This window comes from Mytilus edulis, chromosome 2 (genome assembly GCF_963676685.1).
Source record: "Mytilus edulis chromosome 2, xbMytEdul2.2, whole genome shotgun sequence".
NCBI lineage: Eukaryota > Metazoa > Mollusca > Bivalvia > Mytilida > Mytilidae > Mytilus > Mytilus edulis.
In genome coordinates this window covers 74,523,841-74,538,220 of record NC_092345.1, presented here as the reverse complement: position 1 = coordinate 74,538,220, position 14,380 = coordinate 74,523,841, and the positions used below count along the sequence as shown (strand labels likewise).

The following is a 14,380-nucleotide window of genomic DNA, read 5'->3' as shown; positions in this document are numbered from 1 at the left end:
TTCTACACCTTTTGTTACGATGGTCAAACGTGAACTAATTTGCACATTTGAGATTTTTTTTAATTATTGTATTGATTAAACTAATACTCACCTGTATAACTCCAGAAATAACAAAAGGGATCATTGTGAGAGGCAAACTTAATATATTGACGACGGACAAGGCAAGAAATGCTTTTCCAGCGGTGAATGGTTCTGTTTGAGCAGTCAAGGTGTAAATAAGCAATATGGCAAAATTCATCTGAAAAATTTACCAAAATTGCTGTACTTATGGGCCTATTTTGGAATGTGTTAGTTCACAATTTAAAATGCCAATGATACCAATGGAATTGAAAATTACATAATTGTAACTTGTTTTTACTTAAAAACTTTAAAAACTCCTTCGTAAACTTGCCAAACTACAATAAGATACAAATAATTTTAAAACTGAACTATATGAAACTAAAATCTCTGATATAATATAAACGTTTCAGTTACGTTGGACACGCGTTTATATTGTTATTTGGATTTTGATTGAGTATGAGTTGAATACATCGTTTAATACATGTGTAACCGGAGAGCAGGTATCTACTCTACAAATTTATATCGTCACCACCAGGATTCGAACCGCGGTCGCTTGCGTGACAGTCAGCGTGTTAACCAAATGAGCCAAAGAATCAATTCCATAACTCAGTTGATTAAGACTGGCTTTATATGTTCTACCTGTATTAAGGAGGGAAATCGACCCCACTACACTATAACCCAACCAGAAGAGTCATCATATCTTTATATATGACTCTAAACAGCACAAACCCTGGCCATACTCCAGATAACCATCGTGGATTTTTTAGTTGAGCGCCAAATCTAACCGGAGAGCATGTATCTACTTTACAAATTTATATCGTCACCACCGGGATTCGAACCCCGGTCGCCTGCGTGACAGTCAGTGCGTTAACCCACTGAGCCAAAGAATCGATTCCCTAGCTCAGTTGATTAAGACTGGCTTAGTATGTTCTACCTGTATTAAGGAGGGGAAGCAACCCCGCTACACATGTATAAAACATCTAACTTTGTATGAAATTTTGTCTCTTCGGTACGTTTATATGTGTATATATACCTCTGTATAACTGGTCTTAATTATTTACCATAAAAGGACTGTGTGTTGCACAAACAATAGAGCATGCTGTTACACGTGCTATTTTGCGTAATATAGCCATTTCTTTCAATCTGATGCCTCGTATCTTCTTCCAAAAATATGGTTCCCACGCATACATCTTTATAACCTATAAACAAACCATCATAAGAACAGTAAAAAAAACAAAGCTGTGCTGTGAATGCACTACGATTGTAGACTAATATTTGTTTTCTTTTGAATGTATTATAGTTTCATTAAATGAATTAACATTTTATAATTGCATAAACTTGAAAAAAAAATCCCATTACGGTACAAAAGTTCAATTGTAAGGTGTTATGAAATATAAGAAACAGTTATTATCAACTTCGAAAAGAGTGTTAAATGTTACAAGATAAATTAGAAGTTAATTATTTAAGTTATCGAACAAAATGTTTGGAAAGGCACATAAACGAGAGACTAAAGATACAAAAGAGGTATCTAAACCTACAAGTCGAAACAAACTGATAATGTCATGTTAAAACCAAAACGATCAAAAGATAAACAACGGTATACAAAACACAACATGAGCAATCACGATCACCACAAGAATCAGGGGTAATATCAGATGATCTACAAGAGTAAGATACTTTTCCATAACTGCGGAAATCATATGATCATATTGGAATGACAAATTATATTCAAAATGTTTTAAACTAGTGGAAAGGAGTTTAATGGTATCATTACATTCTTACTTGTCATTGAAAGCATTATTAGATTCAGCGAAGAAAAATCTACTTGATTATGTTAATTTTACAAAAAGAGAGTACAATTTAACTATTTCTTCATCACTATTGGTCATCACTGTTTCCTCATATCTTGTCTAGACGATTTAGAGTTTACATCTTTTATAGACACTTAAGGTAGTTAATTATATGTTGTCTTCAAGCGATATTTTACGGTTTCATTGTGCCTTTAGATTGTTTGTTTTCTCGTTGAAGTTTATCTTACTTCTCGTTTATTTATAGAAGGATTACATGATTTAGTAGAAATGAGATGCATAATTCATCTAGTCCAAACCAAACCAAAAAAAAATTAAGGGTAATTGTTTCATATTAACTGCTATTACCTTCATTCCAAATATGATTTCATTTAGTAGTTTACACCTTTTTCCTTTATAATATAAAATGTCCTTTAGATAGTTCTCTTGTAATTTTCCAAACAAAGCATTTAGAGATGTGAGAATAGCTATCACAACCAAGCATCCTACTGTTGAAGTACCCATGACATCCCAGAGCTCATACAATCCAAACGTCAGTATAGAAAAGTAAGATAACATTTCGTGTGAAAATGTGAAAGCATCTTGAATACGTTGACAGTCGACAGAAACAAGGTTGACTATTTCTCCGACAGTATAATCTTTCCTCACGCTGTTATTTACTTTCAAAGTCTAAAATAAAATGTTTTTAAAATAACGATGCGAAACTATTAAAAGAGGGCCAAAAAATACCAGAGGAACAGTCAAACTCATAAATCGAAAATAAATTGACAACGCCATGGCTAAAAATAAAAAAGACAAACAGACAAATAATAGTACACAAGAAACAACATAGAAAAATGTTAGTTTCGTACGATATTCACATAATTTTGAAATTATTTCTTTACAAATATCGCTTCTGATTGGTTGCAATATGATACAGTATTTGATTGGCTAGAATGTGATATAGAATTCGGAACATGTCCTGGACATGATAATATTTACAGTATGGTTATTCAAGACTTGATCAACAACTATTGCTTCATAATAACGTAAACAATGATATCTCGAAGAATACTTACCTTTTAAGAAGGCTTATTTGGACTTTTTAGTTTTATAATAAATAATACTATCAATGTTTAGTCTCCGTGACATATTACATAGGACGCGTTATGTCCATCAAAAACAAAAACATGTTATTAAGTACTGTATTTCGTTGGTGCAGTACACTATTAGACTGGCAACGGTTATGTTAGATGTTAGAATTTGTAATATTCTCAATTGTTTATTGTCAAGCAAACAATTTTTGACATCTCGTATATCCTTTCTTAAGCTTAAGTTTAAGAAAAGAACTCAAAACTTGGTACAATGTTTGATAACATTAAAACGTGTGATTCATGTACAAACAATTTCTAAACATAAAAAAAAAACAATCAAACGAACAAATCCCATGAAAAATTCAATTACCTTCCTATATATGATACCTATAAGTGCTGTTTTGACCTTTAACCCTAGTGTGACCATCAGCTGTAATGAATGAATATAGAACGTCGCATCCAACTGTCCAAGCAAAAATATGAGAACTGCTAATACTATTCCATACCACAATACTCTTTCTTCACTTGGCTTCTCTGTTTCGTTCACAATTAGCCTAACAACAAATTACGATAATGGGTATTTGATAAATGTAATATATTTAATGTTTGTTGTTAAATTAGAAAGATGCAATCTCAACAGTCAATGAAAATGAAGATGCAAAAAGTCCACTGTTTCTCCTTTAAGGTGTCGGACCATCAATTCACTCCCTTCAAGTTATACTGTATGTACAAATATCCCTACTACAGTTCTTTTGTTGTCATTGTTTACTTAAACTAATCATTCAGTGGTTGTCGTTTGTTTATGTGTTACATATTTGTTTTTCGTTCATTTTTTTACATAAATAAGGCCGTTAGTTTTCTCGTTTGAATTGTTTTACATTCTCTTATCGGGGCCTATTATAGCTGACTATGCGGTATGGGCTTTGCTCATTGTTAAGGCCGTACGGTGACCTATAGTTGTTAATGTCTGTGTCATTTTGGTCTTTTGTGGATAGTTGTCTCATTGGCAATCATACCACATCTTCTTTTTTATATAATCAGCAAATTTGTAGAAATGATAATTTTGGTAAAAGAGAAATAAATTTAGACTGCTTTTAGTCAAATTAATTTGTCTATGAGTTTGCATTGAAAAATCGTCTTTGAATTACTTACTTTAGAATTAAAGGCTGTAATAAGATAGAAATATCACAGCAAATTTTCAGGCCGGCTGCACGAAACCATTCTAGTCCATAAAGTTGAAAACAACATTTATAAAGAGAAGGATTTTCCAATTTTAGATCATCTTCTTCATTAGAGAGACTTCGTTGTAGCAAGGCTGTCTCTTCTCCCGGAATATTCCCATTCTTATTGTATTCACTTCTGAGCAAACTGCTCTTTTGAAGAATTCTATAATATGCCACAAAATATACTGTAATGCATATCATACATATATAAAAGGTAAGAGGATAATATCGGAGTAATCAGAAACTACACATCAGAGACATACAGACAGACAGACATTATCTTAGATAAATAAAATTTGAAGTTTCCTACGTGGTTATAATATAACTGGTCGAGCTGTGTATATTGTCTCCGTTATCCATTTTCCCAAAACGAAGTTTAAAAATAATCAAAATAATCAAATAAGTTTACGTCGGAACAATTTCTTACCGGTAATTGAAATATAAACTTATTCAATTACATTGTCCAAATGCACTGTGATGTTTTTGTCGTCATTGATTTTGCGTTTCATTAATATAAATATTCTGGACGCTGAAGTAAAAACAAATACCTCCTTCGAATTGCAATAGTTTCTTGTTTCGCCCACAACAACTGTAAATCATTCACCACTTTTTCAGCTTGAAGCTCTGGATGTTGATCCCAAAGGTCTTCTTTGCTGATTGTACGTTTATAACAGGTCCGAATAATTCTGTAAATATTTGAAGCAGTAGTATTGAATGGAATATCCGTTTACGCCTCCGATATTAACTGTTCTGGGAATGACATTTATCAGACAAGTTTGAAATATGTTAATAAATATTTGGTATTATCTAATTCATAAAATAGTGTAAACTATCAAAACCAAACATCCAACAATTGAACAGACAAAAGTCTTAGTTATGTTACAACTGCATATTTAGTACAACACACATTTATATCAAAGATGAATCGCTTAAATCATCACTTAGCCGAAGTATTAAAGTTTTCTTCTGTTAAAAACAAATTACCAAGCAGCAATAACATATATATTAAAAATAAAAAAACTAAACAGAAACCATTTATAGATCTTTTCCAGAGGGGTTTCGGTAGATGTATGACAGCATTTTGAATTAGTGGTTACTTGCATTCGATATATTTGTTTTACTTAATGACATATTCGATTCAATCGGTATATATATGCATTGAACATTCGAATTATTCGGTATTCAGGAAAACAACCGAATGATTATTCAAACCACAATTCAGTTCAATTTTTTTTCAGATTTAGCTATTCTTTCAAAATTCGACGGTCGGACCATGAGTACAAGGTTTATGTCAGAATCATTACCCTTTCTCCTAGATCTTTGAATATGTGTACTTTCAAATGACGCACCGAGAATATAAATGATATATATCAGCATTCTGTAGGATGATACATTCACTGTGTGAATTACAGACAACCGAAGAAAAGTATAAATAATACTTACGGGGTGAACCACCAGAAAAACAGCTTTGAGATTACTGAGGCATGAGACTTTGGGCACACAGGCTGTAAATGAATGACATGCGAACAATTTACTCTGGCATTCTTTATATTTAATACGAGGTTAAATGAGTTCTACTGTAACATTCGGTGACGGTAAAAGAAAAAAATACTAAATGTTACATCCTACTTTTTTAACAATATCGATTTATGTTTCTCAACCAACATTGGATTTAAAAGTAAAATATGTGCATAGTTTTCTTTCTGGGTAAGTTTTGAGATTTTTTTCCACAATCGTTCACCATGAAATTTTTTAGTTTTCTGTTATAAAAATCGGAATTGTGGGTCCTCAATTCTATTCAACTTTGTACTTGTTTGGCTTTATAAATATTTTGATCTGAGCGTCACTGATGAGTCTTATGTAGACTATACGCGTCTGGCGTATTAAATTATAATCCTGGTACCTTTGATAACTATTAACACCAAAAGTAAATAATGATTTTCAAATTACCTTTCCTATTCTTTCGTATCCATAAACACTCGGACTTTCAGCTAAACTGTACAGTACAAGTTGAACACATGAGAATCCGAAAATGATATACTGTAATATACTACTTATACATGTTGGCTGAAAATGTAGACGTATAGATAATTATATATAGTGATAAGTCTACATAAAAACAAATCGAAACTGAATCTTATACACTGTTATTTACTACAATTACATGTTGGCTAAAAATATAGAAGTATTAATTGTATCTAATTGAAAATTCTAAATTAAAACAAATCGAAACTAAATCTTATACACAGTTACTTACTACAAAGACATGTTGGCTAAAACGCACAAACACAATTTGATGATGGAGATTGAAAGCCTCAGTCGACTTGTAAATAATTAAGAAAATGTAAAGAAACGGATTTTTTAGATATCGTAGAAGGAAAAAGTCAATTGTTTCAGGAAAACTCGATGATAAATAACTTACAAAAATATAATAAGTGAATGAAAAGCAAACCTTTCATGTCCAAAGTGAATAAAAACTATACGTTAATGAAGAATGGGCTGAAAATTGGTCCGACACATAGTACTTTTATAATTAACTCGGTTTATTTTTTAAAAGTGTATGCAGTCTGGTTGTGTTATGAAAAGCTTGTTATTTTGAAACTGAGTAGCGAACATCCTTAATTTAACACATCATTTCAGTTATTTTCAAGGTTATTAATTTGACATTTGTTCCTTTCGTTCTTCATGAAAGTTGTATCATTTCAGAATCATTGGCAATCATTCCACATCTCGTTAATTTTATAAATTAAATCTGAAAACACAATCTTTTATGATTGTATTTTCCATTACGATGTAATTGTCTGTACAGACAGTCTGTAGCTACGCAACTCGCACCAAATCCAATAATTAATACTTTACTTACTTGATATAAAATATTATCTTGTAAAGGAACAATACCACATATTACAACAAATATCCAAAATATCCACAACAACCAAGATGATATTATACCTTTCCTTCTGTTTATTTGCGTAATTATGGCCACATAAATCTGTAATATACAATTTTTCTCTACATCATCTTTTGTATACAAGTATAAATATCTAATAAAAAAGTAAAGTATCCTCATGCAGCATGATTTATTTTGAATGCAACTCTATGATTATATATTAAGCTGGGGTCACACATTCACGATTTTTACTGCCGTCCTTGAAAGGACCATTCCCGATTAAAATTTGTCAAAAGTCTGATCAAGATCCTGTGAATCGTGGATTGAAATTCAAACTTTAATTAGAATTTGTAAAAAAATAATATAATCACGACAACAATCAGATATTGTTCAGGAAGCGTCGATGTTCAACCGTTTCAAAGCGAATTTGTCCCGATAATCCCGTGCTCTATCCGCTTCTGATCCGATTTGTATCTTTTGCATGGTAAATTCGTCCCGATTCTACCGAATGTAATCCGACAGATTAGACAGTGACCAGACAGTGAACCGACGCTGACGGAAGTTATCCATTCGAAAACTGTCGGCCTACTCGGGATGATCAGGTATTGTCAGAACGTAATCCTATCACTGTCCGCTCTATCGCATTACAAACGGCCTTGTCTGGTCTCAGTCGTATTGTATTCTGTAATTGTCGGGACTCTGACGTGGGTATCATTTACGAATTTCGTATTAATAACTGGACTGTTCCGGAACCGTTTCGGCAAAGACTGTTCGCAATCGACAAGATCTGGATGCAATCTGTACTCAATCGGCAGAAAAACAGTAATGAAAAATTTCTCCAGATCAATCCCGTTCTACAGTACACCGTCCAGAAAACACAAAACATTGTTAGGATTTTGATCCGATACAGCAGAATCTGTCACGACATATTCACGCCTGCAATCCGAAAAGACAACATCGGCTGAATTTCACCGAATGTTACGCGACTCATCTAACTGTCGGGTGCTTCGCCGAACTATCCGGACCATTCCCGACCCGTAGGAATCTGTTACGAGCTTAAACGACTGCGTTCAGACAATGATAAGACATTCCAGATAATTGAGGAGTCGACTTTTTCACTTTTCATGTTTTATCGCTGTCTGATCTCAAACGGGAGCAATAATCGGTAATGTGTGAACCCTGCATTAACGTTTTGGTCCAATACCGGCAAATAATGATATTGCATTGACCATAGTCTACTCCAAATCGTCAGCAATCGATTAACAATTACAAAAATGAAATACCACGATCTAAAAAGTGGTTTTCTAACTTTTTGATCTGAGCGTCACTGATGAGTCTTATGTTGACGAAACCCGCGTCTGGCATATCAAATTATAAGCCGGGTACCTTTCCACTGGGTCGATTTCACAGCTGGCGAACGTTAACTTTCGTCCCCAGGGGTATCATCAGCTTAGTAGTCAGAACTCCGATGTCGAGATGAATTTCAATTAAATAGTCATTTTTATAAATTAACTATGGGCAAACGTGAGGATTATTCGAAATACTTAGGATTTTTTTTTATCCTAGGCATAGATTACTTAAGCCGTATTTGGCACAACGTTTTGAACTTTAGGGTCTTCAGTGCTCTTCAATTTTATACTTGTTTAATTTTGTAACTTTTTTTATCTGAGCGTCGCTGATGAGTCTTGTATAGACAAAACGTGCGCCAAATTATAAGCCTGGTACCTTTGATAACTAAATATTCCGTATCAATTTCACAAATAATACATGATGGTCTTGATGTATAGATTATGCGTACTGATGTTGTTAATCATCTTAACAACGTGTTATATTGTTCTTGCATTTGTCTTTGTTCTATTATTAATATTACTTTTACTGTGGGATTGTTTTATGTGATACCCGTTTAACGTGGCTCGGTACTTAAACATCCCGTCAATGTGTTTGTATTATCTCTCATTTTTTGCTGGTGTGTTTTGTATATGCGACTTTTTGTGTTTCTTTGGTTCTAATAACGTGACTCTGTACTTTAAAAGACCCCGTCAATATGATATTGTTCTATCATATGTCATTATGATACATTTCTATTATGAATTAGAACATAAGAAAATACGTTGAACCACGAACGTCAACATTATTCAATCGCGTGGTGGAATGAACTATTTGTGGATTCTTATAAATTCTATATAACTTTTTGGACTATTTTAAATCTCGGTCTATTTCTAAAATTAATTCTTACATATACTTTCATTTTTTTAACCCTGTATGCTAACATTGCCCATGTGAAATTTTTAAATTGTTTGTATATACATTGAACAACAAATTTATGTGACGTATAAAATTTTCTAACGTCAGACACGCGAATCAATGAATGTATTTGTAGATAGATGTTTTTTGTGTTCTGTTAAATTGTTCCTTTTTGAATTGTTACACGATGATGACTGCTGTACCCATAATTTTACTATTTTATGTCTTATGTCTGTTTAGTTTACGCATCATTGTAAATATAACGGAATTTGATGAGACTGTCATCAAAGTGAGAGGTTTAGCGCTTTAAAACCAGGTTTAATCCACCATTTTCTTAATTTGAAAATGCATGTACCAAGTCAGGAATATGACAGTTCTTGTCCATTCGTTTTTATGTGTGACCATTCTAAAAGAGTGAATAAAATGATTTATCTAAGTGATTTTTTTTGTGGTTATAGATGTAATCTGCTGATTTATTTTATATAAATTACAATACATGGCTCACACATTGACATTCATTTTTCTTCTAAGAAATACTTACAAAACTTGCTGTTATAAGTGCACAACTAACTGTATATGAGGTAGGAATAGCATTATCACCGCCGACACATTTATAACCACCAGTATTGTTAGTATATAAAGTAAAAAGACTTAATACTGCAAGCACCACACAAATACCCTGTAAATAGAAACAATAGAATAAAAACCTTTGTGAAGTTTCAATTAGGTACACTGCTAAATCAAGTTAATCAAAATTCGGAACAATTTGATTAGTGAAATTTTAAAATAAGATGCAATCTTATTCAGGAACACGTTTTTCAAACATTTTACATAATAAGTCTAATACAAAAATAACAACAACAAAAAAGAATACAGAACAAAAACTGCTGTAAATTTAACCATTTGTATTTACTTTCCCACTATAAAGACCTTGTATATTATATTTTATTCTGTTATAATGTATCGGAAGTTTACGTGTTAAATCTAGTAAAGTTTGACAACTAATCATTTGAAATTTGAATATTTACATGGTTTAATTTTTTTCTGTTTCTCAAGCATATATTTAATTTGTTTACATATACAAGTTTGAAAAATTGAAAAGCAAAATTCTTACTGTTTTGACAACATTGGTGGCATGAAATGGCATTGAAGACGTTGAAGTTTTCTTTAATCCTGTCACATAGAATATGAAAGTTAACACAAGCCATCCTACGGGACCTAAGGCAGGTACTGTTGATATAAAACATTCTGTAAACTTAGGTTTGTCTTTAGTAAATACTTCATTGTCCTAAAAATAAAACATATCAACTTTGAATGTTACAAATATTGTACTATTTTGTATGCAGCAATCGTCAGTGGTGTTTTTCTTTTTGGTTTTTTTTTTTTATTCGGTGTTATTCTTTAAAATTGTTTTATTGATTTGTTTTTGTCCTCGTAATTGTTTGGTTAAACGACAACGAGAATGTCTGTTTACGACTTTGACTGCCAGTGAGGGTCTTTCACGGTCGGACCGGGCTTGCGCCTTTTGGTTTTTTTTTTTATAATTATTGTTTGCCATTTGATCTTTATTAATATTTCTGTTGGTTATTTCTAGATCTGATGTAGGATTGCTGTATGCCGCATCCCTTATTTTTCAGTTTATATTATTATACCTGAATGTGTATTTTCTATAATAAAATCAAATACGAATTCAATGACTCTATTCCGAAAGGATGTTAGTTCACTGGAAGCAAATGATTTCCTGAACTTTTTTATTCTTCGTGTTTCTTGTTTTGACGTTCAGTTAATAATTCGATATAGAATGAAATTCAAAACAGTGTGGCTGTGGCCATTGATTGACACATTAAATTCATCCATTGACTGGGACAATTTACGTGAACGTGTGTCTGTAACGACCACTGTTCACGACGTACCTACGATAGACATTTAAACTGTGGGGTCACCAAAGGTTTCTTAACGCCTTTAATTATAAAATAATTCGAAACATTAATCAGGAATAACCTTTATGTTTAATTTGATTTATACAATTGATATAAATCAAAACATCGTGTTATTCCTGATTAATTTTTCGAATTACTTTATTAAGGTGTTGAGGACCTTTGATGACCCAATAGTTTAAGTGTCTTTAAAAAGTACATAGTGAGCAGTGGTCGTTACATACAAACGTTCATCTAAATTTTCCCAGTCTAAAAATATAAAACAGTTATTTCGGGATATAGCCATTTTTCCCTTGACACAAACTTTTTTTCTTCGCGAGGCGTCGGGAAATTATCAATGTCTCGTGAAAAACCCCTCCACATTGTTATCTATTAACTGTTTACTATTTTGTATCTTTCGCCTCTCTCTAGCAGCATTGTCCTTCGCAGGTGTTTCATTGCTTATTTATATTTTTGAAAAATTGTACTGCTTCGTATCTTTCATTTTTATTACCAGTTTTATGCTTTTCGTATTTATCTATATCTATTTGAACTCTGTTCTTTGTATGTTAGTCAGTAGCCGAGGCATCATACATTGTATATCATATTTGTAAATGTAGTAAGCCACATACGAAGGATTGAAATAAACACGCGTACATAACTAAGGTGCATGCATTCACACAACAATACCTTAGCTAATAACTTATTTAAGAACTTGCTCAAAATCTAAAATGAGATTCAAAATTATTTTTTTCCGTCAAGAGAAATGCTTTTCTAGACAGAGACAACTATGTTACAAAACTATCACAGGTAACTTGTTCTATAATTGTAACATGTGACCTTGTATTTTTAAAAATGTTTATTGAGTGGTTTTACGAACATCTAAACAAACCTTAACCTTCACATTTAAACGTATATTTTTCTAAAAATAAAAGTAAGTGATCTTTGAAAAACAATCTATTCAATTGAAATAGACCTCTCTGGAGGTCAATACAAAATAACTCACCCAAAATGACGAGTTTCCACAAAATTCTAAAAATGTCATGTTTAATAATGCCTTTTATACAGTGTTTCCATTCCTGCCTTATAAGTAACTGTTTGTATATTTGTATCAGTTGTTGACCGCAGGTAAAACAAGTACGCATCTTTTCATTTCATGTTCAACATAGCCTTATGGTCCGTGTAACACTTATCAATTCAAAGTTTGAAAAAGTTTTGAGATTTTGGGAATTTTGATCAAAGTTTTAAAATATCAAAATTCCAAATTGTGTAAAAGTTTTGAAAGTTTTAAATAATTAAAACATTAAAATTCTAAATACCGTTTTTAAATTTGAAAGTTTAGAAATTTGATCAAACTTTAAGAATGCTAAACCCTACGTGCAATTTTGATTATTTCACTTTTTTGAAAGCTTGATTTTTAAATTTTTCATTTAGATATCAAAATTGGAATAGGGGCGAAAAGAGGGGTACATGTAGACTTCGAAAAGAAATAAAAGCGAAACTAAACGAAACAAAATAAAACATACTGATACTTAAAATTCCATGTATAAAATAAAACCACAGGCAGAGAGTTGTTGGCGGTGACAATTGGATTACAAAATAAATATTTCTCAAAAGAAGAGAATTAATTTTAAAACAAGACGCACGGCTCTGATAATGAACATTTTACTTGCTGGTTGTCCCAGCACCAATTTTTAAGACATACAGCTAGATACCATAAACATACTATGTATACATAGGCCAGAGTCTGAGCTTGATTTGCTATATGATATAAAAACCAGACTGACGAAAACAGGTCATTTATTCAAAATCATAAAATGCAAAAATTTCATTTTGCAAATAAAACATTTTACATAAAAGTTCTTATCTAATATGAAATAATAATACATAACTAATACGAAATTACATCAACTAATATCATATCAATTGAATAAATGACAAAGAATAGCAAAGGTGGGGAGAAAAATCTGCCACAAATCCACTCTAAGGCTGAAAGAGTGGATCCCCCACCCGAGGACTCTGGCGACGTGAAAACAATTTATATATGACTCGAAAAATTTTACAAGCATGACATTCACATACATGTACACCAAACAGATATCATTTTATTATGTAAAACGTTTCCACATTTAGAAGAAATAATAAAAGTTCATATTATCATATACCAAGATATTACTTTTAAATTATCTCTTACTGGTAAAAACGATTAAAGGTGTAATTCTTATTTCGGTCAGGATCACGGCAATTAAATTACAATAGAATCTTCGTTTCAGAATTCATATTTCGTCTTACATCCAGACATTTAATAATAGAATACTCTATATATTTTAGTAAAGACAATTAGTACATTTTTTAACCGAAACTGTATCTTTTATCTTAAAAATTCAAACAAAACTAAAGTACATTTTTACGAAGCCCTGGATCCTTTCTAAATACGAAGATTTATATCTGACTATTTCTGTAAGGGATCATGAGCAACTGATTCTCATACTACACTTGGCATTTTTCAATCGAAATTGTATAAATACAAAAAAGAAGATGTCCCAGTACCAATTTGTATTATCTTATTTGATTTCCAATTTTTCTGTTTTGCTCTACGACTTCTTACTTAGTGCAATCATGTCGGCGGATGAATATATCATTCCATGTACATTTTGAACGATCATCTTTAACGTTTTAATCAACTACTTCTGTTCTTTATATATTGTTGGCCTTAGATATTCAGCTTTGAGCGTTCCTGAAGAAAATATATTGCCTTGTATCAATGATTTCAGTTCTAAGTATTGGTACGGTAGGAATACTGAATTTATAGTGTCGCAATGTTCGTGTGCTAGTCTGGAAAGTGGGAGGTTTTTTATATATTTTTTACGCTGAAATTAAGAGTAAGATCAAATATTACGGAAGCTTGGAGCCAGGATACTGTTATAAGGTATCTACATAAACTCATCATAGATATACCAAGATGAATTTTTTTTATTTGCACCAGTCGCGCCTTTCATCTACAAAAAATTAAGTTAAAAAGGCCAATAACGTCAAGTAGATTTAAAAGTAAGCGTTAACATCCAATTTATCGTTCTGATTTTGTAAAAAAGAGAACATATTCATTTCATATCATAAACATTATTTTCAAACTTCAAATTTATGTAATAGTTGCCGATGTACATTT

General features: G+C 31.9%; 1 protein-coding gene across 2 annotated transcripts in view; it reads right to left on the bottom strand.

Moving 5' to 3' along the window:
* LOC139512966 (ATP-binding cassette sub-family C member 3-like) overlaps positions 1-12,354 on the bottom strand; it is a 33,328-nt gene extending 20,974 nt beyond the window's left edge. For both annotated transcript variants that reach the window (XM_071300969.1, XM_071300970.1), the window contains exons 1-12: positions 12,221-12,354; positions 10,413-10,586; positions 9,840-9,977; positions 7,028-7,156; positions 6,115-6,231; positions 5,608-5,669; positions 4,713-4,850; positions 4,094-4,327; positions 3,312-3,495; positions 2,217-2,537; positions 1,122-1,259; positions 92-238 (exon numbers count right to left, since the gene is read on the bottom strand). In XM_071300969.1, coding sequence (XP_071157070.1) covers positions 92-238; positions 1,122-1,259; positions 2,217-2,537; positions 3,312-3,495; positions 4,094-4,327; positions 4,713-4,850; positions 5,608-5,669; positions 6,115-6,231; positions 7,028-7,156; positions 9,840-9,977; positions 10,413-10,586; positions 12,221-12,259 — 1,821 coding nt within the window. In that variant the 5' untranslated portion in view covers positions 12,260-12,354. The remainder of the gene's footprint in view (positions 1-91; positions 239-1,121; positions 1,260-2,216; positions 2,538-3,311; positions 3,496-4,093; positions 4,328-4,712; positions 4,851-5,607; positions 5,670-6,114; positions 6,232-7,027; positions 7,157-9,839; positions 9,978-10,412; positions 10,587-12,220) is intronic.
* Between the last annotated feature and the right edge of the window lie 2,026 nt (positions 12,355-14,380).